General features: G+C 43.5%; 1 protein-coding gene across 1 annotated transcript in view; it reads left to right on the forward strand.

The window, feature by feature from the left end:
• Window positions 1–2,199: 2,199 nt before the first annotated feature.
• Window positions 2,200–24,904, forward strand: part of CSMD1 (CUB and Sushi multiple domains 1) — a gene marked incomplete at its 3' end in the record, with an annotated part of 1,744,596 nt that continues 1,721,891 nt past the window's right edge. Inside the window, exon 1 of the mRNA XM_082863948.1 lies at window positions 2,200–2,299. Coding sequence (XP_082720074.1) covers window positions 2,215–2,299 — 85 coding nt within the window. The 5' untranslated portion in view covers window positions 2,200–2,214. The remainder of the gene's footprint in view (window positions 2,300–24,904) is intronic.

Raw genomic sequence — 24,904 nt, forward strand, 5'->3', positions numbered from 1 at the left:
CACCGTTTCTCAGGAAGTCAGCTCTTTAGTTCTCCAAAGAGATCAATTTTTTTTCTGATGAGCAGCTCGAAATGAACTACTGGAGCACTTCATGGGTCTTAAAAAGTGTTTTTGTTCACTTGCTGAGTTACAGGTACCATCTGGGTTCTGATTTAAGATCCCAGAAGGGGCGACCCTCGTTTCTACATGCCTAGTTCAGCCTAAAGAATTTGGGCTCCACTGTGAATTCCCCAGTGATTGAGCCGTTCTGTCTTCTGTTCTCCCCCAGGGATGCCTGGGGCAAAATAGGACTCAGCAAGTGGAAAACCCGGGTCATATCCGGGCTGCAACTTTCTGAGAAGCAAATTTGCCCCTCCTCTTTAGGTGCTCATCTGTCTATGAGGGAGGAGAGTTTTGACGGAGGGTCCAGTGTTTCCTGGTAGGCTGTAAGGAGGCCGAGCCTACCATGCTTCGGTGCTGAAATTTCAAGATTGTAGCCCTTCATTTCCTGGATTCCCCATTGCGTTTCTGTGTATCCCAGTGACCGCTGGGACAAGGGGAACCTAAGAAAAGGAAGGCAGGGGTCTAAAACATTATGAATTGGTCAACCTATTTAATCTTGCAGACGAACCGACAAAATGCAGGTGGAGTGGAGCTCATGACCCGTTGCCAACAGTGGGCCCGTCACTCCACCAAAATCACCCAGTGATGTGAGGGATGCAGCGTTTAGGACCGCTGGTGTTCTGGAATGCTTCTGGACACAGAATATAATCCTCTCTTCCTAAGGTGTGGGGTTTCCCTGTTCTGGTTCCTCCAATCCTGTAATGGAATCATCTAACCCTTTTTGGTCAAAACGGTGAATCCTTCAAATGACCCTTTGTAGGAAGACCGGCATTCACCTTTGGTTTCTATTTTTCTATGAACCTTCCCCTAAAATGCCTTACCTTACACATGCGCCCCAGATTGCTCGGACACCTCCTCTAGGAGTTGGGTGAAATCTGGGCCATTCTGTCAACCACCAGGTTCTCTCTCTGCTCCGTTTATCTTTTCGCAGATTCAGAAAAGAAGCTCTCTTTTCTCAAGTCCCTACCCGACCCATTCTGTTTTGTATAGGGTTGCACCTGAAGGTGTGCCAGCGCGCCATCTCTCATCACCAGACCCCACTGTCAATTCTAGACACCCTTCCTAATTTTGAATTTATTCTGAACGTAGGTTTGTGCGTGATTAACCCCAAGTCAGGACATCGGAAAAGCTTTGTAGCTCCTTGCCAGTCGTCATCTTGCCAAAAATGATCTCGAAATAAAGTAAATCGATGTTTATTTTCCTCCCTTGGAGTTAGAGCCTTGGTGGCTCTCTTTCCCACTGGGTTTCTTTCCCAAGTTACGACGCAGGGGGCTTCTCTCCGGGCAGGCACGAAGAGAGATGGGCAGACGGAGGCCAGCCCCTGCCCTCGCAGCCGCCCCTTCTGGGTCTCGGAGTCGCCCGGTGGCGTGGCATCTCGCGGGTGTGTGGCGCGCGTGTCCCCCGCGCGAGCGCTCAAGTCTCCTTCCCCATCCTGCGCACGGCGGCGCCGGAGGCCGAGGAGAGCGCGGCGCGGCGCGGCGCTGGGAGCCCGGGGCCCGAGGCCGGGCTCTGTCTGGGATGGCGCCGTCCCAGCCTCCTTCCCCTCTCCGTGGGTAGGGATGGTTGAGTCCGGCCGCCACGGCAGCGGCTCCTTGTGCAGCTAGCAGCCTGTCTTCTGCGCTCTCCGCCTCCCCTCCCTAGACTGGCTCTCCTCCCCTCGCGCCCCCTCCCCCCCCGCCCCCCCGTCCCTCCCGCAGCTCCCACTCGCTGGCTGGCTCTCCAGCTGCCTCCGCTCCGGGTCTCTCCCGGCTGCGCGCGCTCCTCTCCCCGCCTCGCCGCCTCCCGCAGCCTCGCCGCCTTGGTGCCTTCCTGCCCGGCTCGGCGGGCGCTAGTCCCCGGCCCCGGCCCGGCAGCCCCTTGTCGGCGCTCGGAGCAGCGCAGCCCTGCCTGCAGTGGTTCGGGACCCGATGCTATGAGAGCGAAGCCAGCCGGGCGCCCAGACCTGCGGGAGGCGTCGGATGCGCGGCCGGTCTGGGGACCGGGATCTCTCCCCCGCTCGCCTTGCCCTCTGGTGATTCTCTGGCTCTGTCCGTAGCCCTGCCGTGCCTCGGAGGAGACGGGCGCATCCGAGAAGAGCCATCGGTGTCGTGCGCGTGTGGAATATCTGCAGACATGACTGCGTGGAGGAAATCCAAGTCGTTGCTGGCGCCGCTGGCGCTGCTGGCGCTGTGCGCGGGGCTCCTCACCGCAGCCAAGGGTAAGGCGGGCTCGCCGGTTGCCGGGGGAGATGGGGGAACCCTCCGAGGCCCCGTTTGCGAACCAGGGGCCCGTTTGGAGGAGGGCAGGGTACCGAGTGGCCGGCCTCCGCCGGTGGCTCTCCGTGGCAGACGCCCGGGGATCGCGATGCAGGGAGCCAGCTTCCATCGCCTTCTGCCCGCCCTCGTCGCCCGCGCCCCACCCCCGCCTCTCCTTCCCCCTGACTTGGGCCGAAACGAAATGTCTCTCCTTTCTCGGCGCTGGGGGCTGTTAGGGAGAAAGGAGCCAAACCCGAGTTGGGCTGAAACCGCACCGCGGCGGGTGGTGGTGTCTCCTCGGCTATGTGGGCACAGCGGGTCCGGGTGGCTCGATGGTTCCCGGGACGTTCTCCCCGGACCCGGAGCGGCTGGGAAAGTGGCCCGGGCCGAGCGGGCCCGGCAAGTTCTGGCTCTCTCGGGGTCCAGGTGCCACGGGCGAAGCGGCCTGCAGACCGGGCACCGCGCACCCTTCCTCCCTCTCCCTCTCACGTCCACGGCCAGGCCGCCCCCTCCTTCCTCTCCCCGCACTTTGCTCCCTGCAAGTTGGAAGGACCCGGCGAGGTGCGTGGAGAGAGCAGGGGGACCTGGACGGGGTTCAGCTCCGGAGACAGTCGCCTGCTCACAGGGTTCTTCCCCGCTGCCACCCCCGGTCAGGGGAAGGAGTGTCCCCGGGTCGCTCCTCGGCTTGGAGCTCCGTGAACTTGGTGTTCTCCTTGAAACGAGTTTGGGAATGTTTTCTGCCAACTAGCCTACGGGCTGCAACCTCGGGGCTGGCAGCAGCTCCTGCACTTGTCTGTTCTCTGGGAAAGAAAACAAGGTCCCTCTTGATTCAGAGAGAGGGAGAGAGAGACAGAGAAGAGAGAGAGAGGGGATATAGATCGATTTTCACATTGCAAAGTACCTGCCCCCATTTCCTCATTTTAGCCTCCTTGGATACTCGCCCCGCGCTCGATCCATCAGCACACACCGTCCCACTCCTGAAAATATCTATATCTATATTTTTTTCTTATCCGTTTTAAAGGATGGAGTCAAATCATGTTTTTGTTTGTTTTTTAATGGTTATTTGCTCTTTCCCATGTAAAACTCCCCTTTCCTCTCTAGATTCTTCCATCTTCTTTTCCTCCCATTTTCTATTCCTTCAGTGTTCCAGATTCAGGGGTGATTGACAAGGCGAAGGAGGACTGTCTCTGGTGCCGTAGGAAAACTCCAGATGGGCCCGGCCTGGGGCGAGATGGAGCGACGGCAGATTAGGCGTCCCCGCGCGGTGGCTCCTCTCCGAAAGCACTGGGGTGTCACAAAGGGGTGTCTGTGGGAATGCGCCCCACGATCCCAGGGAGCGCAAACGCAGGGTTCGTTGCTGGAGCTCAGGGTTGCTCGGGACTGGGGAGCTTCCCAAAGACGCCGACCTTCCGCCCACCTGCCCGGCTTGGTCCAGCCGCCCTGCCTGGGGCGCCGCTGCTGGAGCCTCCGCGGAGGCACGGCCAGCCGAGCCGGGCGGGCGGGCGGGCGGGCAGCGGCCTCCGGGCGCGCTGGATTGGCTGGGCACAGAGGGCGAAGCAGGAAGAGTCGAGGGCGAAGAGGGCTGTCCCTGGCAGGTGTATGTCTGTGTGTCGGGGGTCCCACCAAGCCCCTGCGCGGAGAGGAAACACCTGCTATACAACTCTGCACAACTTCCCGCTTCTCTCCCCAGCGCTCCAAGCCCAGCTGGGCCCCGGCCGCCTCCCGGCCTCGGCAGGCAGCTCAGCCTCTGAGCGCACTCTCGGTTCCCCGCGGTTCCGCGCGCTCTGAGCGCCCTTCCCCTGCAATTCGCAGGAGTTGCTGCGCCGAGGAGGCGGCGGGTCTGCCGGGGCTGCTTAATAATCCGCACACTTGTATGCCGGGCGGATGCCGCCGCCGCCGCCGCCGCGCGGGTGGGCCGGGCCTCTAGGCTCGGGCGGGGACGGGGCCGGGGGCTGCCCTGGCCGATCCCGGGTCAACCCGGCAAGGGGCGCAAAGTCCTGGGCTCCCTGGATGGGCAGCCGCACGGAAGACAGAGCCTCCTGCGCGCTGGGGGTCCTAGGTGCCGGCTGTAGAAGCCAAGAAGTGGAACCCAGGGTCCCCTGGCGTGCGCGGTGCGAGAGTAGGGTGTGTGTGTGTGTGTGTGTGTGTGTTTGCGCGTGGAGCGGTCGCGCTCACTGCGCTGTTGCTTGGTGGAGGCTGCGGTGGCTGCGCGTAGCCCCCCATCACCCCCGGGGGGTCCGGGGCCGCGTCGCCTCTGCGCCTGCGGGGTCAAGTGGGCGCGCAGGTGGCCGCGTGGGAGCGGGATGCGGGCAGGAGGCTGGGGACGCCAGCGCCGGCGTGGCCCTGCGAGCGGTCTGGCGGCTGGGGGGCGGTGGGGGGCGGTCGCAGTCCCCTTGGTGAGCGAGCCCGGGTGGCCAAGGTCGGGCCTCTGCTGGGGGGCGCCCGGGCCGCAGGCGCGCGGGAAGGCTTCCCTGACGAGGAGCGGGGAGCGCTGGGGGCAGCGCCAGCCGCCGCCGCGGGAGCCGAGCCGAGCGCGCCCAGGTGGCGGCTCCCGCGGCGGCGCAGGCGGGCGGAGAGTTCTGCTGCGTGGGGCGGAATTCGTGACCTGTTTGCGAGTCGTGAGAGGCTGGAGGCGGCTGCGGTCGCGGTCATCAGAACTCGGTACCTTCAGTACCCGGGTTGTCAGCTGTAGTTGATTGTGCTTTCAGCCGGGGGTACCCGGGATTCCCTTGTGATTCTCTTTTTCTTTTTGATTACTAACGCTATTGTAAAGGTTGAGTCTCAAGTGTACATACCTCTTTAAAAGCAGCACACTTGCAGGGACCACGGGAGAGGGAAGAAGGCTTGAAAGCCTCTACAGTAGTCATCTAGTAAATAGGTGGAATAATTCATTCCGTGAGCACTGAGATTTGCGCCCTTTATCTGGGGCTGATCTACTGGCTGTTTGGACAGAGTTTGCTTCTCAGTTGTGTTTTGCCAGTTTGTGCAGCAAGGAGAATGCAGCTATTTGCAGGCATTATTCAGAAAGTGTACTAAAAAGAGGCACATATAATAGTAGCCCCGTGGGTCTCACCATAGGAAGTCTGGTAGAGAAAGGTGGAGTGTTTCTCAAAATCCCTGATTCTGAAATTCACCAACCCACCCAGCAAAGAGATTTAAAGTATGCCTTGCCAAACTTCCACAGAAACCCTACAAGGGGGGGGGGGGAGAGGGAGGGAGGGAGGGGGGGGAGAGGGAGGGAGGGGGGGAGAGGGAGGGAGGGGGGAGAGGGAGGGGGGGGAGAGGGAGGGAGGGGGGAGAGGGAGGGGGGGGAGAGGGAGGGAGGGGGGGGAGAGGGAGGGAGGGGGGGAGAGGGAGGGAGGGAGAGGTGTTTCCCAAACCTGCCTACTTCTATGTGAGTTGCCTCAATTCTCATCACCAGGAAGGATGCTAAGACCTTTCATTTGCTGGCCAGGATCCTTATGGCTGGGCCACTGCACACATATGTATATATATACTCTCTCCTGGGGGAGACAGGAACTCCTGTGGATAAGTGGCTTTCGGGGGCAACCCCTGATCACTAAAAAGGCAGGCCATCTAAAAGGAAGTTACCGTTTCTGCATTCATGATCTGCTTAGCAAGTCACATTTATTTTTTATTGAGTTGTCAAAGGATTCTGGGTTTTTTTATTTGTTTTTTGTTTTCCAGTTTATAACTCTTCAGCCCAGAGCTCTAGAGCTTCTGGAGCACCTATATAATTCTCCTTTAGGGACTTTAAGTCCTTGAACAGGTAAGCAAAGGAGAGACTTTCCTCCTCAGTGACAGGTTTTGTAAACTTGACTAGTAGGACAGTGAGGTCTCATTAAACTAGTCCCAAGGAGCCAATAGCAGGTGGTAAGTGGTAGTAGAATTCCCTCAGGTCTCAAGAATCTCTGCAAACACAGGCCTTGAAAGGAAAGGGAATCACTGTTTTGATATTGGCTTTCAGCTGGGCAGTCCTGCTTGATGAGAAGAAGGCCAGGACTACAGTTGAAAGTTCGTACGGGCAGAAACAGCTCCTCCTGGGGGTAATGCTTCCTTAGTCTCCAGTTTATTGTCTCAAACAAACACCAACAGGGCTTTGAAAATGTCAAGAAAATGGTTCTGCTTCCTTTAAGAAACAGATAAACAAAGGCTCCGTGGCCGGTTAGCGCTCATTGCAGAGGAAATAGCAAATCCAGTGTAGACATTTCTAAGCTGTCAAAATGCAAACGGCATATTAAATACTCTGTGCTCTACTGAATTCTAAGTGGGCCTCTTTCTGCTGAGCTCACAGTGAAAATAAGCCACTAGGACTTGCATACGTGCGATTTAAACTTCCCATTCCCTTTAGCCTTTTCTGTTTCTCTGGTGAGGTTCATTTCTCTCTGGAATTAAGAAGTTGATTGGGTACTCCTTGCATAGAGTAGATGACAAAGCTACGTTGTCTTTTAATTTTATTTGTTTAGCTAATACATCAGAAGAAGACATCTGAGTTAAAGGTATAGATACTGTACAGCCTACGTCCTTGGGTTGCCTGGTCGTATTTAAAAGCCTGTTGGTCCCTGTGCCACTGGAGTAGGAAGCTAGATTACTGGACCAGTAGTGGTAACTGATAGAATCAAGCCAGTTTCACTCTGCAGTCAGGCCACCATGGAGACCAGACGCGGCTAATGTTTGAAACAGGAGAACTGGCGTGGATCTGCCATCTGGGGCAAAGAAATTGACACTTAGGCTGGACTGAAAATAACTGATCCTAAAGGAAATCGACCCCTTGAGCTTGTCTTCAGTTGCATGGCCACTGGGCTTCGCTCACTGGGTGTCCATTTCAGAAACACCTATGAGTATGAAAATCAGATAATCATATTTAGGTATTTGCCTAAGTGCAAGGAAATAAGTCTCTTGTACAGTGATGTTAAGATGACCTTAAATGACCTTTGACTAATTAATCTGTCCATATGTAGGGTGGAATTTAGGCCCTGGTATGCAAGTGCATAAGTACCAGAATTAAAATTCCCATTATAGAAAAAAAGAGTAGAAGAACATTTTTTTCATTGAAGTGGTTAAAACTGACTGGTTGTAGCAGCTTTTTATGGAAATAACGCACACTGTGTGGTCCTCCTTCCCCCACAGACCAACCTCTTTGGATGCAGAGTATGACACCCTTTTTTCTTTTCTTTTCAGTTTTGAATTTAGCTGCCATTTCCTTAAACCGTTTATACCAACCCCTAGCTGGGCGGAGAGGAAATGCCCTCAGTGCTCTAGGGAGGCCGCACGGTCTGTCTTTAGTCTTGAGTATCTTTGTTCTAGGTGGCGGAGATTTCATCATCGCTAGGCACACCATCTCATTTAGCAAAACCTCCTTCTGCATATGCTGGAAACATTCTACTTAGGAATAACATCACAACAAATTAACTTGATTTACAGTCAGTGTTACTTTGACCCACTATATGTCTCTCTTGCTAAAACTTCTTTGGTGAATGAAAAACATGCAGGTGTGGACATGTATTAAAAATAACTACTGTATCTTTTATGCTTCTAATACATATTGCAATTTATTGGTTGAAATCCTCCTGCTTTATCTTGCACTAGTTTTAGCTCAGGGAAAGCTATAAAAGGGAAAGGGATATTTCACAATTATCATTCTTTGCAAATATCAGTAGAATAAAAGTGATACCTCCATCTTAATGCTTATAATCTTAATGTGATTTTGCCCCATTGTGTGGAAAGCAGGAAGTCATGAATAATGCTTTGTGATTTAAAAATTATCCTTGTTACTAACATGAGATCAAGGGAGATAGAGGCATGAAAGAATCTCGTTGGTACTACTACTTCCCAGTTTTTTTCACAAATGAGTCACTTTTAGGATTTTATTACAACCTGAGATTTAAATTACATAAAATATTACCCTGATTCTAAGCACCTTTATTCATTTATTTTCGGGTTGTGCGTGTTTTGGAGGGTCTTCACCTCAGTAAGATCCAAGAAAACCTCATGTGGCATGTAGATATTATTAATGTAAATCCAACTGTCTGCCTGATTTATCCAGATAATTTTAAGCCACATGAGTCCCAGTGGAATCAGAGCAGCTTTTGAGGACATCAAGCAGTTCTCCAATATATGTTTTGGGTACTCAACATGTTACCTTTATCGTAGTAGATGTTGGCATTGGGGCCTTGATGTCGAGTTTTTGAATAATGCCTTGCAAACTTTGTGTGCAGAATAATCACTTGAGGCCTTGCTTAAATGCAAATCCCAAGGCTTCTCCCTCGAGTGTAGTAGTTTTGGGTGGTGTCAGAGATCTATCTTTCTATCTATTTAATCTATCTATCTGTCTATCTCGACCTCCCTTTCAATAAGAGTCCTCAAAATCTAATAACCTCTTCACCGAATATACTATATTATGTATATACTTATTGTATATATTGTATATATTGTATATTGTATTGTATGTATATACTTATTATGTACATACTTTTATGCAAATAGAGAATCTTCAGAGATACAGAAAGTGAAACACAGCTCCTTCTTAGAAAATGGATTTTCCTGGGCTTAAGGATATTCACTTTTCTTTCAAAGGATGAACCAGAGTGTGTTCAAAGGCTGTCAACAATGTTTGTCTCCTTGTTTCAGACTTTTTTTGTGTGTGGTTGGAAAAGTGATGTACTTCGATGTATAATACAGCTGTGGGTAGTTAAGACTTGCAGGGTGTGATCGACGCTTCATACGTAATAGAGGAGGGACCCTGATGACGTAAGAAGGGTCACATTTTTACAAGAAATTAACAAAACGGAGCAGGTACTTCCCTTCTTGCGCTACAAATGCAAATTTCTTTGGCATCAGTCTTGCCTTCCTGTCTGTCTCATTCTTGTTCTCCTCTCTTTCAAAGTATAATGATTGTGAGCGATTCAAGTCCAATCCAGCCATTAGAGCTTCCTCTTTTTCACGGTGCTGGCTCTACAAACGGGGTTGCGGTCTATCTGTGGGCTGCCTGCTCGGTATGGGTGCTCCCTTTTGTATGGAAACAATACATCTTCTAAATATAAATCCTTATACTTAAACAATGTTTTTTGTAGATGACATCGAGAGAAAGTCAAGTGGGAAAAATCATCTCATTATTACGCATTATTACTCATTATTACGCATCTCATTATTACGCATTATTAACGCATCTAGGAGGAGATGCTATCATTTGAGGGAAATCATCTCATTATTACGCATTATTAACGCATCTAGGAGGAGATGCTATCATTTGAGGGAAATGTATGTTTCTAGTCAACTACCGTGCTTAGCAATGAAGACCTAGGGGCCAGAGAAGAGATTTGGGAAGTCTAGACTCTTAAATAGGTTTAGAGTCACCCTTCTGCTCACTTGAAGCGTTACAGCAGGTGGCCACTAGAATCGCTCAAGTCAGTATCAGCGGAATTCACAAGTTCTTGCTCTTTACCTACACACTTTGTAAACAAAGAAGACTGAATCTGTGATGCCCCTCCTGGAGCTTACATTCTTCAAAACAGAAACAACAAAACTAAAATAGCTGGACTTTGATTAGTGTTTATACAAATATTAGACTGTGTCAGAGACATTAAAGGTCACGCAGATGTTGGAGAGGAGTTTGCATAAGAGGTGAGATCTTGATTCAGCCTCTCAAAGAGTGGAGGAGAAAAGAACAGGGACAAAAGGTGCGAGAGAGAAGCCGAGTGAGAACTGGCCCTGAGGAAGTACAGCCAGACACCCCCCCACACACTTTTTTTAAAGCGCGGTGGGGACCAGGTTAAGTGTTGAGCGTGTAGATGAACGTATAAATATTGATGCTTGGTGGAATCCTCCTCAGAAATTCTTCTGTGGGTCCTTAAAGCTAAAAGACCAAATGTGAAGGCATGTAAGCTACTGTCCTAAGACTATTTCCTGAAATATGAAAATATGCATCTTTTTCTTGGCCTTCCCTCCTCCTTCCCTCACACAGCCAGTGGGTCAGGCCCTGCCTTTTTTTGGCTGGAAATCTATTTCTTGGAAATGGGAATTTTTGTTTTCTCAAACACCTTTTCCCCCCAAGTCCCAGGATTGTTGCTGTAACTGTCGTGTTTTGTTGTAATGACCTCTAGAATGTAATACAAACAGAACATTGGGTAGGAAAAAAAGCCCTTTTTGGTTTACTGGTAATGTGTTTTGGCATCCTAAGTACTATATGTACTTGTGCAGAATACAGCGTGTTTCCCCCAAACTGACTGGCAGAGTGTTTCATAATCTGGCTTCATCTCTCACGCTCTGTCTCTATGCTTCCTCCTGGTGACTCCAACTTCAGCTAAATCAGTTTAACGCACATCCTGAAATGCACCTTGATTCCATTTATCCCGAGCCTAGCAGCTTGAGTCCGCTTCTGCTTACCTCTCCCTTAGCCAGTCACCCAATCGCTCCTTCATCTGAATTTCTTTGTTACTTACTGTGTTTCACGATGATCTTTCATAAGATTGTAAACTGAAAGTTTAGGATCTTCTAAAACAAAACAAACAAACAAAAACATTGTTTGCTGGTTTTGTTTCCGTTGGTTTATATCATTCTTACTCCATAGATTTTTTTTTATTGAAATATAGCTGATTTACAATGTTGTGTTAGTTTCCAGTATAGAGCAAAGTGATACTTCATAGATCTTAACATTTGGAGGATTGAAAGACATTCTTGGAACTTTCAAACTGTCACCATGCTTCCTTATACATTCACTATTCCTTCAATGAATAAGCAACTGTTCTCATATACCTGATTCTCTCCATTTTTTTGTGAGTCAAATGAATGTGTTGAAAATATTTTGTGAAAGGACTCATAGGAGAGAGATGACCAATGGAAGGTATCAGTAATGATTTTTTCAGGTCACTGTGCATGATTTATTTATTCACATACCTAAGCTAGAACATGTCAAAATAATTAGCTTTGAAACACTATATCCAAGTTATTACTTTGCCACCCTTATTTGATTCATTCATGTTTCTTTCTCATAATTGTTTCTCTTTGTATACAAAGTAAGGTATCTAGGCTGTTTGCAGTTTTTCTTCTTCTAGTGATAATAATTTAATGATATTAGAGCGTGTTCAGATATGTCAACCTACAATTGTCATTTTGATCTTCATGGCTATTTTCTCTCTCTGGTTTTTAATTTAAAAGAATTGTATAAGAGGATTATAGAACAAAGAAGAACCGATCTCTTTCTTTTACCACTGCAATTACAAAATTGCCTTCCCAGTGTTCTCTAGTGGCAACAAGACAAATAGAAGAGACATGGTGTCAGGGTATTTAAAAAATGAGGGGTATTCTGACCCGAAAGTACCAAACTACAGCCATGCCAAACTTGGGGGTATGATTTATAGCTCCTGGCAAATGTGTTTTTCTTTCAATTTTATGATGGATGGACAATAAGAGGCCTTTTAAAAAACAGTTGTGATAAAAATAATATGAAGTGTTACATGACAAAGTGAAGTGATGATGGGTTTTCTTACTTTTATATGTACGAACAAAACCTGTGAGAAGGAAAAAAAAAGTACATAAATTGGAGATCTTGTGTCATTTATTTAAGCCTTAAAATCGGAAAAAGAGGTTTGAGCCACTTTTTTATGCCTTTCAGTGAGTGTTCATTCTTTGTCCCAAATTAAGGAGGAATCGAGTCAGAAAGTGGAAGATATTCATAGCACGATCATGTTATGTTGTCCTCTGCTCCCCACTTATATCCTCCCTGCCAGACCAGACATCACCAGGAGCAGTTAAGAGCTAGAAAATCGAGCTGTGAAGGACGATTGGAGGAGGTGTCTTCCTTCTCAACACTGTTTGTATCAGCAAGCTATGGCTGTGTAACATTATTACAGCAACCCAGAAGCTTAAAATACCTCAGAGATAGGATTACAGGTTCTCTGTGTCGATGTCTGTGTCACACGCCCTCTGCCTATGATCTGACAAGGCTGTAGTCAAGGTGTTGGCTGGGACTTCAGTCTCACCTGAAGCTCAGCTGGGGAAGGACCCAGTCCTGAGATGACTCAGGTGGCTGGCAGAATTCCATTCCTTGTGGTTGTAGGACTGAGAGCTTAAGTATATTGCTGGCCATTGGCCAGAGCTCACCCTCAGTTCCTTGAGAGGCCATCATGGTTCCTTGCCTAATGGGGCTTCCCAGCATGGCTCAAAGCCAGAGGAGAGAGAGACTCCAGCAAGTAGGGTGCTACGGCATTATGTGTAATCATATGATCATGGACACGCAAGCATGTGTAGCCCATCACTTTTTCCATTATTCTGTTGGCTAGAAGTAAGACCCAGGTCCTGCCCACCTCAAGGGGCAGGGAACTGTAGAAGACATAAACATCAGGAGGCAGAGATTGTGGAGGCCACCCTAACAGTCTGTCCACCATGGTGTCCTAGAAATATATTGATATAGAAAGAGCATCGTTCAGTCAATAAGCAGATGGCCAAGGACCTGATTAAAAATGGGCAACAAATATAAATATTTTACAGAAAGAGCAAACATAAATGATAAATGTAGGAAAAGATCCCTAAACTTATTATTGATCAAAATAACATTGAAAAAAGAATGTTATATTTTCCCCAGTGCCTTTTGTAAAACTACACTTGGTATATCACATGTTAGCAGGTACATAGAGAAATCACTGCCATACACTATTGTTGTATATCTAGAAAAATTTAGGGAGGAGATAATTTGACCATACCAATCACAATTCTAAAGTAGCAGATATTTTAGCCCAGAAATGTGATACGTCCTTCAGCAATATATGCATATTCATTTTAGCCCTCTCCCTGGTGGTGAAAAACTGGAGCTTAAATGTCAGTTATCCTAAAATAGCTAAATAAATTGTTCTGTAGCACACTGTGTTACCTTTACAAAAAGCATGTCCATGATAAAGGATTAAGTTGAAAATTCAAAATAGTATGTATATGCCATTCCCATCTTCATGTAGGGAAAAGTCAAGTTACTACTTTACATATATAAAAATATCTGAAAGGATGCACACATTATAGCATTGGCGATTAAGTGTCGTTTGACTTTTTTGGGTAACTGTGTCAAACTTCTCTAAATAAAATAATAGTTCTTAAATTGAAAAGAATTACCTGGAAAGAAGAAAAAAAGACAAGTAGCTTTTATCAGATCATGCTGATGAGCAGAGACAGATTATAAGATTTTTGAACTTGAAGTGACCTTCAGGTTTATAAGTCCACTCTCTTTTACTTGTGTCCAGAGAACTTGAGTCTTGCACAAATTCATAGGGAAAACTACGGCAGAACTGAGTCTAAGCGAACACTCCTCCCATGGGAGCCCGCATGCCTCTTGTTGACCCAACTCTCCATCTCCCCCACCCCCGCCATACCCCTGGTGTCAGTAATCTCCTGACATGATCATCTGTGAGGACAGTGTGGCTACGAATGTTCTAGGCTTAAACTAAAACCCTGATATGATCCCAGCAGCTAGAGAAGCACAGCATTCAACCTTCATACTTCTGAGATGGTCCAGAACTGCTGGGGGCACTGCAGGACCCTCAGTAGGATGGAAACACGTTAAACGATTTAGCTACTTTGTTAAATTGTTACCTGCCATAATTTTTTTTTAAGTCAAGAAAAACACAGTGCCACAATGTCACCTAGCTGGTGGTCCCTTTGTGTTCATAGCTAACATATTTTCTATCAACGATCATTTGAAGGACACATTTGTCATGGAAGAATATTTAATTCCGAAGAACTCAACACTTGAAATTCCACTACCCTGAAATCTTTTATTTATTGGAACTGCTCCAATTAGTACAGTTAGACAGTTGCCTGTTTGCATTTCTTAGTGATTAGAAGCACTTGAATCATGAAATCACTCCATGGAAGTGAGAACCAGTTCATTTTTTTGATTGACCATTAATGTCGGAGGATAGAATTTGTCTGAAGTTTTTATGTGCTCAGGGTACCATTTTGGACAGGATATACAGAAATGCTGTTTTATGTGTCCGACAGCATCCTCCAGGCAGCTAAACAGTTAGGGTTCAGTCTCTATATCTGCCTCTAGTAGTATATGCCTTAAAGGACGTAAAACTCTCTCATACACTGTATCCTCATCTTTGCAAAGAGCTGTTAACTGGACTTAATAAGGATTCGATGAATGAGCACAGATCAAAGGCTTAGAACGGTACCTGGCAGTTACTAATCTTAAGTAAATGTTACAACTGTTTTATCATGGCAACTAAAATATCAGACTGTCAATTCTAGTTGTGGCCACAGAAGTAACATTGGGGAAAGCCCAGTTTTGCTGGAGAGAAATTATTTGTAAGTGGAGATGAATAATTTAATAATTACATTTGTATGTGAGTGTCTTATATTTTTATAAGAATCATCCTGATACTAGTTTCTACAGTTCTTTGGGATGTTCAGAATACTTTTACATTCGCTACTTCGTTGACAGATTTAAAAAAGTATATCGATTGCTCAGTTAGGTCAAGTGATAATCGGATCCCCATCATGATTTGGCCTCATGCCTCACATTTGGGTTGAATAACGTTAAATGCTCAGTACAGGCACTTTGAAGAAACGTGGTTTAAAGTCATTTATGACCAGGAAGCCTTGAAATGTCAAGTGACCATGAGAGAAACAATAAAAGAAAAGAGTAGAAAACTTTTAAAAATAGCGTCGTCTGAAGGCTCATTGGCTGTATTCTTGACACCATGCGACGCTTTTATATTCAGAAAGAGTTTGTATATTTTTTCTAACTGCATAGTTTCTCTTAAGAAAAGTATCTGAGGTTACTTTTACAAAGAAAATTTGAAATACTGTGCCTTGCCAAGTAAGCCTTGTGAAAAGCCTGTGTGGATGAGGTCTTTGCTAGGTGGCGTAGTAAACATTACCTTTCTGAACATGAAGGACAATCGGTGGAATTGGAGAGTCTGGAAGATGAAGGTGTGTAGAAGTGTTAGGACCCTGTTCATTGACTTAAACTCAGACCCCTTCTGTAAAGATGGAGCAGTCAGTAGTGCCAGGACAGTCAGGCTCTGGCCCTTTCCTTCTGGTCTAGGCTTCCCAGTTTACCCAGTTTAGGGTCTCATCACTTAAGTATGATTGACCATTGCATTGAAAATCCTCCATACCTCCTCCTCCTGCTCTAGGTCTGAATACCTGTGCTGAATATTCAAAGGTAGAGTCTGTCAACAGAAATAATCAATAAGCAGTCAATAATAAGAATAGAAAAGAGTTTTATTTGAGCCAAACTGAGGACTACAGCCCGGAAGCCAGCTTCCCAGATAATGCTGAGGAACTGCTCCAGAGAAGCAGGGTTTTCAGCACAATTTCATGTCTTGTCAGAGCAAAGAACATTAAATAAGCCGGGGATACATTGCTTCAAGTTTTCAAAAAAACACAAAAACCAAAAAAACAGATCAGCCTGTACACAGAGAGTCAGTATGGCTTTGGCTTCTGGGAAGGGAATCTTATCATTGAAGAAGGATGAGCATTGGCCTCCCAAGAAGGAAGGCATTTCGTCTTTATTTTTAACATGGACACATTCTTTACTTCTGGTCAATGAAGTTATTATTTAATTATCTTCTTAATAATTAAAGCAGGCGTACAATGTACGTCTGATAGACCGCAAACAGGCTGTTCTAGTCAGCATCAACTTCAAGTTAACCCACGTATAAGCCAGAATAGCTTCCCCGCACCTTGATATGTGAACATTTCTTTTATCAAGTCCCTACGTGTGAAAGCCCCAGTTAGAGTGACTCAGGTGCGTGCTGCATGGTGGTCTGTCCAGGGTCACGTGATCAAGACTTCCGGAACAGGCAGCCCAGGACCCCAGTAGCCGATAGCAAAACACGAACCCTTCAAACTCAAGGGGGCCCAGTCTGCTATCCAAGGGACCGTCCGTGTCTCCCCATCCAAAGTCGCCAATTGCAGCCAACACCGAAACCGGCCGACTCGGCCACTCTGTAGGGCCTGCAGAAGAGGAGGGAGAGCCTTGGTGCTGGGGACTCAGTGAACATGGGAGCGAGTGGGTGGATGAAGTACTGAAAGGTTGCTCAGCTGGTTCCTGACAGGCCAGCCCTCTGTGTCCTCAGGCGGGGTCCTGCCTCAGGCCCCCTGCTTCCATGCCCACTGCATCTTCTCCAGTGAAAGCTAACTCCGCAGCAGTGGAACCTGTGCTTCTGCAACTTAGTTCTAAATGGAGTCTGTTCCAGAGACGCCCGTTCAACATTTCTCCAGCAAGCGTGACTCCAGACCTAGGTTCTGCCTGTCACGTGGGGCAGTGGCTTTGCGAGGATGTACATCAGCAGAGTGATTTCGGTGAGGTCCACCTGAACGTGGTCTTGAGTGAGGTGCTGTCCGGGTGATCTTCTCAGGAGCTCTGGGAATTTAAGTTTTTAGGCCACTTTTAGAGCCCAGGAAAGAGAAGACATTGTTCCCCAATGTGCAGGAGACCAGGAATATGTACTCACCACTCACACACACCGGTTTCCTTTAGCTTGAAACCCTTTGCCTCTGCCACAGGATTAACTGCTAAATGAGCTTATGCTGAGCAGTGCCGTGTTTTGAATGATGATGAAACTTCTTGCCTTGTTTCAGAGAGTAGAGCTTTACATTCTAATCTGATTTTTGCAGAATAACTCATATTCTATTTGGCTATTCTTGAAGGAGCTGTGTCATCAATTAATTTTTTTTCGAGATAGAAAATAGTTAACAAAAGCATAAAACTAATGATCAACATTATATAGAACGACTAAGTGGTCTTTCTATATAAGAAAGTTGGTTGAGGTGGTCTTTCTATATAAGAAAGTTGGTTGAGGAATACATGGTCCATGTAGAGAATCGCACCAATATGACTGTTGGTAGTAAAATTTGTATAAAAACGAGCACTTGACCAGCACTTACCATGGCCAGTTCTCGCGCATACGGGAGACACCTGACAAATTTCAGTATTTGGAGAAAAAGGCAACAACAGGTGCCCTGATTCCACCACTTCAGAAAACACTTGATCCCCCTGTGGGTCTTCTTTGCTTATTGCTGACTAGAGATGTGTCTCAGCATATCTTTAAGCACTGTTGCACTAAAGCGGCACTTACTTTAATAAATACTTGATAAAGAAAGATGCCAGTGGAAGGAGTAGATGTGTAACATACCTACCATATCCAATTTATTCCTAAAATGACACATTTCCAACAAGTGCATGCTGGGCTGAGCGTGGGGATGGACATCTTTTAAGACATTTGAAAGTAAGACAAGGAATAGACAAATTTTGAGGTAGTTACCCATATACTTATAGATACATTGTTAGAGAAAAGAAAAACCATGATTTGCGATAGCCCCATAATAATTATAAACCAATTTTAGATCCTTATGTCTAGGAAGTTATTACCTGCAACTGAACAAAAGCTCCATTCCAAACCAGAAAGGCATACCTGTCCACTGTACAAGGATTCCTTTTTCAATCAGATTTTCTCATAGTAAATAAAATTGTTTTTTTTTTTGGAGGTAGCCAGTCTGCAACTTAGGAAACAGTATCGATCCCTCCTGATCACTTATCACAGACCCTTCTGGGCTACAGAGGCAGGGTCCACTCTATTTTTTCTTTCTTCTTATTACATATGGTCAATTGTGTATAGACAGTTGATGACTGTCACGGGTTGTCGTGGTCTTTGCCATCACAACACTTGGCTGTGGTCTGTGCACACGGGATACACATTGGGGCGCATGTATCTCTTTGAATTAGTGTTTTAGACTTATTCAGATATACACCCAGGAGTGGAATTGCTGGATTATATGGTAGTTCTGTTTTTAGTTTTTTGAGGAACCTCTATATTTTCCATAGTGGCTGTATTAATTTTTCTAAGGCAAAGGAAACAAAAGCACAAATAAACAAATGGGACATAATTAAACTTAAAAGCTTCTGCACAGTATAGGAAACGATCTGCAAAATGAAAAGACAACCTACTGAATGGAAAATGTTTGCAAATGTTATGCTAGATAAGGGGTTAATATTCAAAATATATAACAGCCCATACAACTCAATGTCAAAAAAAAAATGACCCAATCAAAAAATGGGCGGAAGATATAAATATGCATTTTTCAAAAGAAGACATAAGATGGGCAGTAGGCACATGAAAAGATGCTCAACATGGCTAATCATCAGAAAAATGCAAATCAGAACTGCAATGAGGTTTCACCTCACATCTGTCAGAATGCCTATTATCAAAAAGAAAACAAATAACAAAAGTCAGTCTTATATTTGATCACAGAGACTTTTTGATTTCTCACTACATTGGGCAGGAATAAACTCTGTAGGTTTCAGTAGAAGTCAACAATATTTTTATGTGTTTATGTTGGTTTTTAAAGTTACATGTATCACTTAAATGCTAGAAAGAGTTCTGGAACCCAAACTAGGAAAATCAATGCTTCGATACAAGCAAATCTTATTTTCAGTCAGTGCAAGTAAATTTCACATGGATTATTGAAATTCATGCAGATGTTTAGTCAGCTAACTTTATTGAACATCATGTATGACACAAGTCCTGTTCTAGTTGCCATGGGTCCAAAGTAAATGAGATAAAGTCCCTGCCCTCAAGCATTTTACATTCCAATAAAGATGATTTTTCTCAATAATGTGATCAGAATAATCGGAAAAAACACTAAAAAATAGTGAAGCGTGCTAACAAGATATTGGATCGTCAAAGTAGAATCCATGTTTCTCAGTATGCTGTTACATTTAATAAATACAATATAGCATGAGTTTCTTTTGATTGCCCAAAAATTCTGAATCATTTAGGTTTTATGCGCTGTTTTTCCTTCTTTGTGATATCCTTAAAAGGATGAAAATTATGAAACAATAGAATCAAATACCACAGAAAATCCAAGTGATTTTTTAAAATTGATATAGTCGATTTACAATGTTGTGTTTCAGGTGTACAGCAGAGTGATTCAGTTATACATATATATTATATCTATTCTTTTTCAGATTCTTTTTCCCTATAGATTATTACAAAATATTAAGTATAGTTCCCTACGCTATGCAGTGGGTCCTTGTTGGTCATCTGTTTTTTATATACCAGTGTGTATATGTTAATTCCAAATTAACCTATCAAATGAGTTTTCATTTGTAAAAATGACAGCTAAACTACACAATATTTACAAGGCTATACTCTAAAAATAGGTGACAGTACTTTCACTCATTCAGTGCAGACATTCATGCGATTTCACTTTGTTTCAGACACTAGGAAGAAAAATTCATGAGATAAAGTGATTAAAAAGACAAAACTCCTGATTTCTTGGTGTCTACAATTTAGACTTCGTAAATCTTAAGTTTTTTTAATTGAAGTGTAGTTGATTTAAATATTATATTAGTTTCAGGTCTACAGCATAGTGATTCAGTATTTTTATAGATTATAGTCCATTTAAAGTTACTATAAATATCGACTGTATTCCCTGCCCTGTACAATATATTCTTGTGGCTTGCAGCTTCTTTATTGTAGCCAGCAAAATGTGTTTGTATTCATGCACCCTCAGGGATGAAATTCCCTGCCTAACACAGAACTTCTTTATTGGGGTCCTTGAAAGAAATTCAGCGATTTCTCTTTGAGTATCATGTAGTGTCCTATTCCAGGGTTTTATGATGCCCTTAGGGGAAGAATCTGTATCTCCACACCCTGAACCCAAGTCTCTATCCCTGTAACCTCTCCACGTGTGGTCTCAGCTCTGTCTCCCAGGACAAGGTAGAGTGATAATACTCCTCCTTTCATCAGACAGATCTGAAAATACTGGGAAACGGATTTTATATTCCTTACCTTCCTCTCCTCAGCTTTTTATCCCCTCACATTTTCCCCCCAGGTCCCTTGAGACTTTCTTCAGTTTTTGGCTACTGCTTTTGAGATAAATATTGATCCCTAATAACTATTTGTTACACCTAAAATATATAATGTCTGCTCCCAGTGAATGGCTTTTATAGAAAATATCTTATAAATAGTCAAGTACTTGTATGTCTGAGTTAACAGGGGTTTAAAGGCTACTTTTCCCCTCTTAGAAATTATTTGGTCGAGTCAACTTATCTTCCAATTCTGTATTTTCCACATATCATAATGAGAATTTTATTCATTTTCAAAGAAATGTAGTTTACAGAAGTTGATAGTATTTATACAAGGGATGTGAGAATAGAAAATAAATTGTTTCAAAAATATTTTTCAGCTGTATATGTGCAAGAAAATAAGAATAATCTTACACATTTTTGTGCATGCCTTTGCAATTAGAAATTATAGTTTTGAATGTGTGATAAACATAGCCTACTGTTAAATACGTTTCTGACTTAAATCTCAAGAAATTAGGTCAGATAAAAATAAATCTTCCTCCCTTTCCTTCTTTAGTTTCCTAATAATTACGACAAATAGCCCCCGTGTTCCAACGTTCACTCCAAAAGACTAGAATTCAGGACATTTGAATTATTATAGTGTTAGGAGAATGCCTTCTCAGTATCCCTTTATGAAACGGTGTCTGTTTTACCATATGGTTTCTGAGACTGACTGTTCTGTAGGATCAGAGTTAATTCATGATTCAAGAATGGATGTGGAGGACATTCATACTAAAATCATTTTTAAGAGCTTTTATGCAAAAAATGTATTTAATCACTTTATGAACTTTTAATATAGGTTATTTGATAGCATTAAATCTCACTTTTCAAAGATGCCATCTTTATGTCACTCTAATTTTGGTTTTTGTGCTCAAATACTATAGATTATAAGAACTGAAAGGGACCTTAGATTTCATTTTGTTCAGTCTTAATTTGGTGTATGAAAGAAGTACAGTCTAGATGGAAAAAAAAAAAGTCAAGAGCAAAGTGAAGACTAAAGTCCAGATCTGTCACTTCTCACCCAATCACAACCAGATCCCCCCTCCTTGAAACCACAGATAAAGTTCTCGAATTCTCTTCTGAACCTATACATGTCACAGGCGAACACAGAATTGTAAAGTAAATCCAATCTTTGTTACATAATCGTACATTTTATCACTTTCCTTTTCAGTGAGATATTGAAATAACTTTCTAAAATGTATGATACTTTTATTTTGGTGATTGAAACTAGGAAGTTATCTTGATTTTTGAGATCCTGTAGATGGTAAATTCTCTTCTTTGGTTTTATAAAAAACAAAGCATGACATTTGCTTTGTCACAGAGTCCAAGTTGTGAATTAACATGGCATTTTCCAGGCTATTTATACATAAGACTTTAGTATAAATCCTTTTTTATGATATGTTCAAATGACACAGTCACAAACACTTTCTATTATTTCATGCAGTAGATCTATTTCTGGTAACCAAATCAAAACCGCTAGCATTTAGTGTTTGCGTCGTGCATTGCCCAAAGTTATCAAGATGAATCTTAACGTTTTAAAAGGATCTTTTTTATTACATGAGAAGAGAATTATAGTGGAGGTCATCAATGACTAAGTTTTGTTCAGGTAGAGCATCTTTCAAAAATTTTGTAAAGTTGATGAAGATAAAAATCATGACAACATTAGCAAAAGAACTGGTATCACTTTTTGCGTCTTCTGTTCTGGACGCTTTATTTTTTTTTAGCATCTTTATTGGAGTATAATTGCTTTACATGGATGCTTTAATACTCTGTCCTTCGCATAGTTTGCTTATCCTCCTCTTACAGACCAGGGCACTGATGATCAGAAAGACTCACAATTTACCTGTTCCCAAAGTGAACCAAAGGCAGAATCAGGAATAAGTTTCAGGTCTGAAGTCCAGTTCTCCTACTGTATCCTGCTTCAAATAATAAATTAAGATGTGTCCTTATCAACTTTTATAGCATTTTTACATAGAATTACTTTCTATATTAATTTTATGTGAAAATGAACAACAACTGTTATTTCTATATTCTCTTGTTGAAAGTTAAATTGCCTTTCGATTTTTCGGTCTTGAAGGGGTAATTAATGTATGTACCGTGTAAAACATAATAAATATTTAAAATACGCAAACATTTATTTCAATCCAATTTTGACCATAATATAGTTTAAAAATTCAGCTGTCAGTTGAGTCGCTGTTTCAGCCATCTCTCTTTTGGCTCATTCAGGGTAACACAATATCCTACTTGTTTTAAGAGAGATAACATTGACTACTATCTGAAAACCGTTTTTTAAATTAGAGTACATTAAAACTCTAGACAGAAGCCTCACTTTCTTCTGCACCACTCAGAAATTAGAATAGTGGATTGTAAGTCCACAGCATGGAAGAGAATGAATACCACTAGAGACTGGAATCTCCCCCATGGGTCCCAATATTACAGGCATACCTAGACATCAATAGGCTCAGGTTAAAAAGCATGATTGATAATATAATCCTTTGAGTAGTTTAGTAAAGCCCAGCTTTTTGAGATCATAGTGGAACTGGGCTGTTTTGAGATAAAAAGAGCATCATTTCCTAGAGTTTTGCTTTCTCTCTGCCTGGGTAGAGAGGTAGATAGATGGATATAGAGTGTGATTTTATAGATAAATAGAAAAATTAATAAATAGGTAATTGATAGATAATTAATAGATAGATAATTGATAGAAAGAAGGAAAGAAAGGAAGGAAGGAAGAGAGAGAGAAAGAAAGAGGTTTGCTTTCCTTCTACCTCACTGGAAGCATAGATAGATGATAGATAGGTAGATAGACAGATAAAAATATAGAACTGGCTTCCAAATATGGCATGTGCTAAACTGTTCCCATTGGATCTAGGTATGATCATCCCCCATCTCTTATTTGGGGTACAGTGGAGAAGGAAGACGTTATATAAAGAAAGAATAATATTCTGATATTTAGTAATTCCTTATGTAAAATATTTTCACTAGCAAATTGAAAATTCCTAAACATCTTTTATAGGATGGTAACTTATTGATCATTATGTTTTTTGTGCAAGCCATTGGTATAGAGGTGACTAGAGATGCAACAGAACACAAAATCACATGGTAAAGGATATAATGGGGGTGGACAAAGTGACTTTTGAAAAGGAGCTAGCAGGTCAGTTAGTTGAACAAAACTTTATATACATGGTGGTATTTAGGATGAATTTTGAAGAATGAATAATGGTTTTCCAGGGGAAACAGTATCCTTGGTTTCAAAAAACACTGTGTAATATGCCCAGAAGCATAAACTTCCTGGAGCGATGGGGAGAATGGCAAGGTACTCGGGCTGAGGGAAGGAGCAGGTGGTGGTTAAGATCCCAGAGACAGACCGAGGCCTTTGTGGGCATCATTGGGTAGCGTGCAATCCATCCTACTGGTTGGAGAATGGGAGAAAGGATGAGTCACCGGACAGTTTTAGTCAAGAGGGAGACATGATCTAGTTTGCCCATAAACAAGCCAAAACATATCCACTGCACCTGCAGAGGTGAGTATTCGAAAGCCAAGCTGTCTAATGCTTTTGGCCCAGTTGTTGAGAGAATGTTTGAAATCAGCACGGAGAGAGCTGAGTGAAGTGGGTTTGATTAAGAAGGGTCAGCTGGGTTCAAGCGGAGGAGATCGTACTTCACTAGCCTTCTAAAATCTCCGCAACTGTTTCTGGCATGATAGATAACAGAACTTCAGGTGATGTCGTTTACTTACAAGCTTTTGACAAGGTACCACATCAGAGACTAATGGGCAAGGGAAAGATCTGTGGAGGCAAGAAAGAATACTGTGTGGAAAATGGACTTATGGGGAAAATGAACAGTAATGGTAATCATTTATCCTTAATACAAAGAATTGGGTCAATTTGGACCACGTTCGTATTAATCATTTTAGAGGAGTTTATGTGAAAGTTAATTTTTGAATTTTGTAGTTCTTTTTATCACATTCTATGCAATAAAAAAATTTGCACTTATTTAATCTTATTTCAGATGTATGGCATTTGTATTTTCCTGCTTTATAAGAATCACTTTTCCTTTTTCATACTTGAATGGAAATTCATCATGAAACAAATTATATTTCTCAGCTAACCTAGGAACTCTAATTTGGCTGGCTTGGTTTATTTGTCAGATTCAATTACACAAAACTAAGCTATTTTAAAGTTCTGGCCATGTTATATCTCCCTGTGATCTTTGTGTGAGAAAAATTGCATCGTTTTCCATTATTTTGGAAAGTTTAGAATGTTCCGCTTTCACGTCTGCAGTAAAGTACTGGAGACGTAAGCATGTCTTTTGAGGTGTGATATTGTTATTTCATTAGTTAGATCTTCCTTCTATACTTTCAGCCTGGCTACCTTCTTATCTAATGCTAAGGCTTCTTTAGCTGTGTGAATCCTATAACAACAGGAGAAGCCTCATTATTCATGGAGTAATGCCACATTAATGAAATATACACAGCCTTATTAACCTTTGAGTAAGAAAAGTATCCCAAGATTTGTGCTCATTGAAACTGGAGAATGAAATCATTTAAGGTCTGTATATAGATCTGAAGTATAGATACTACAATATATTAAGCTCTGTAAAAAATTAGAAATATTTAGTAGGAATTTTCAAATTGCTATGGGGAAAATCATTGTCTTAAGACTTAGATATAATGATGGAATCAAAATTTCATGAGACAGTGTATAGAAAGTACCTAGTGTATTTCC

The sequence above is a fragment of the Leucopleurus acutus genome (assembly GCF_964270905.1).
Source record: "Leucopleurus acutus genome assembly, chromosome: 21".
Taxonomy (NCBI): Eukaryota; Metazoa; Chordata; class Mammalia; order Artiodactyla; family Delphinidae; genus Leucopleurus; species Leucopleurus acutus.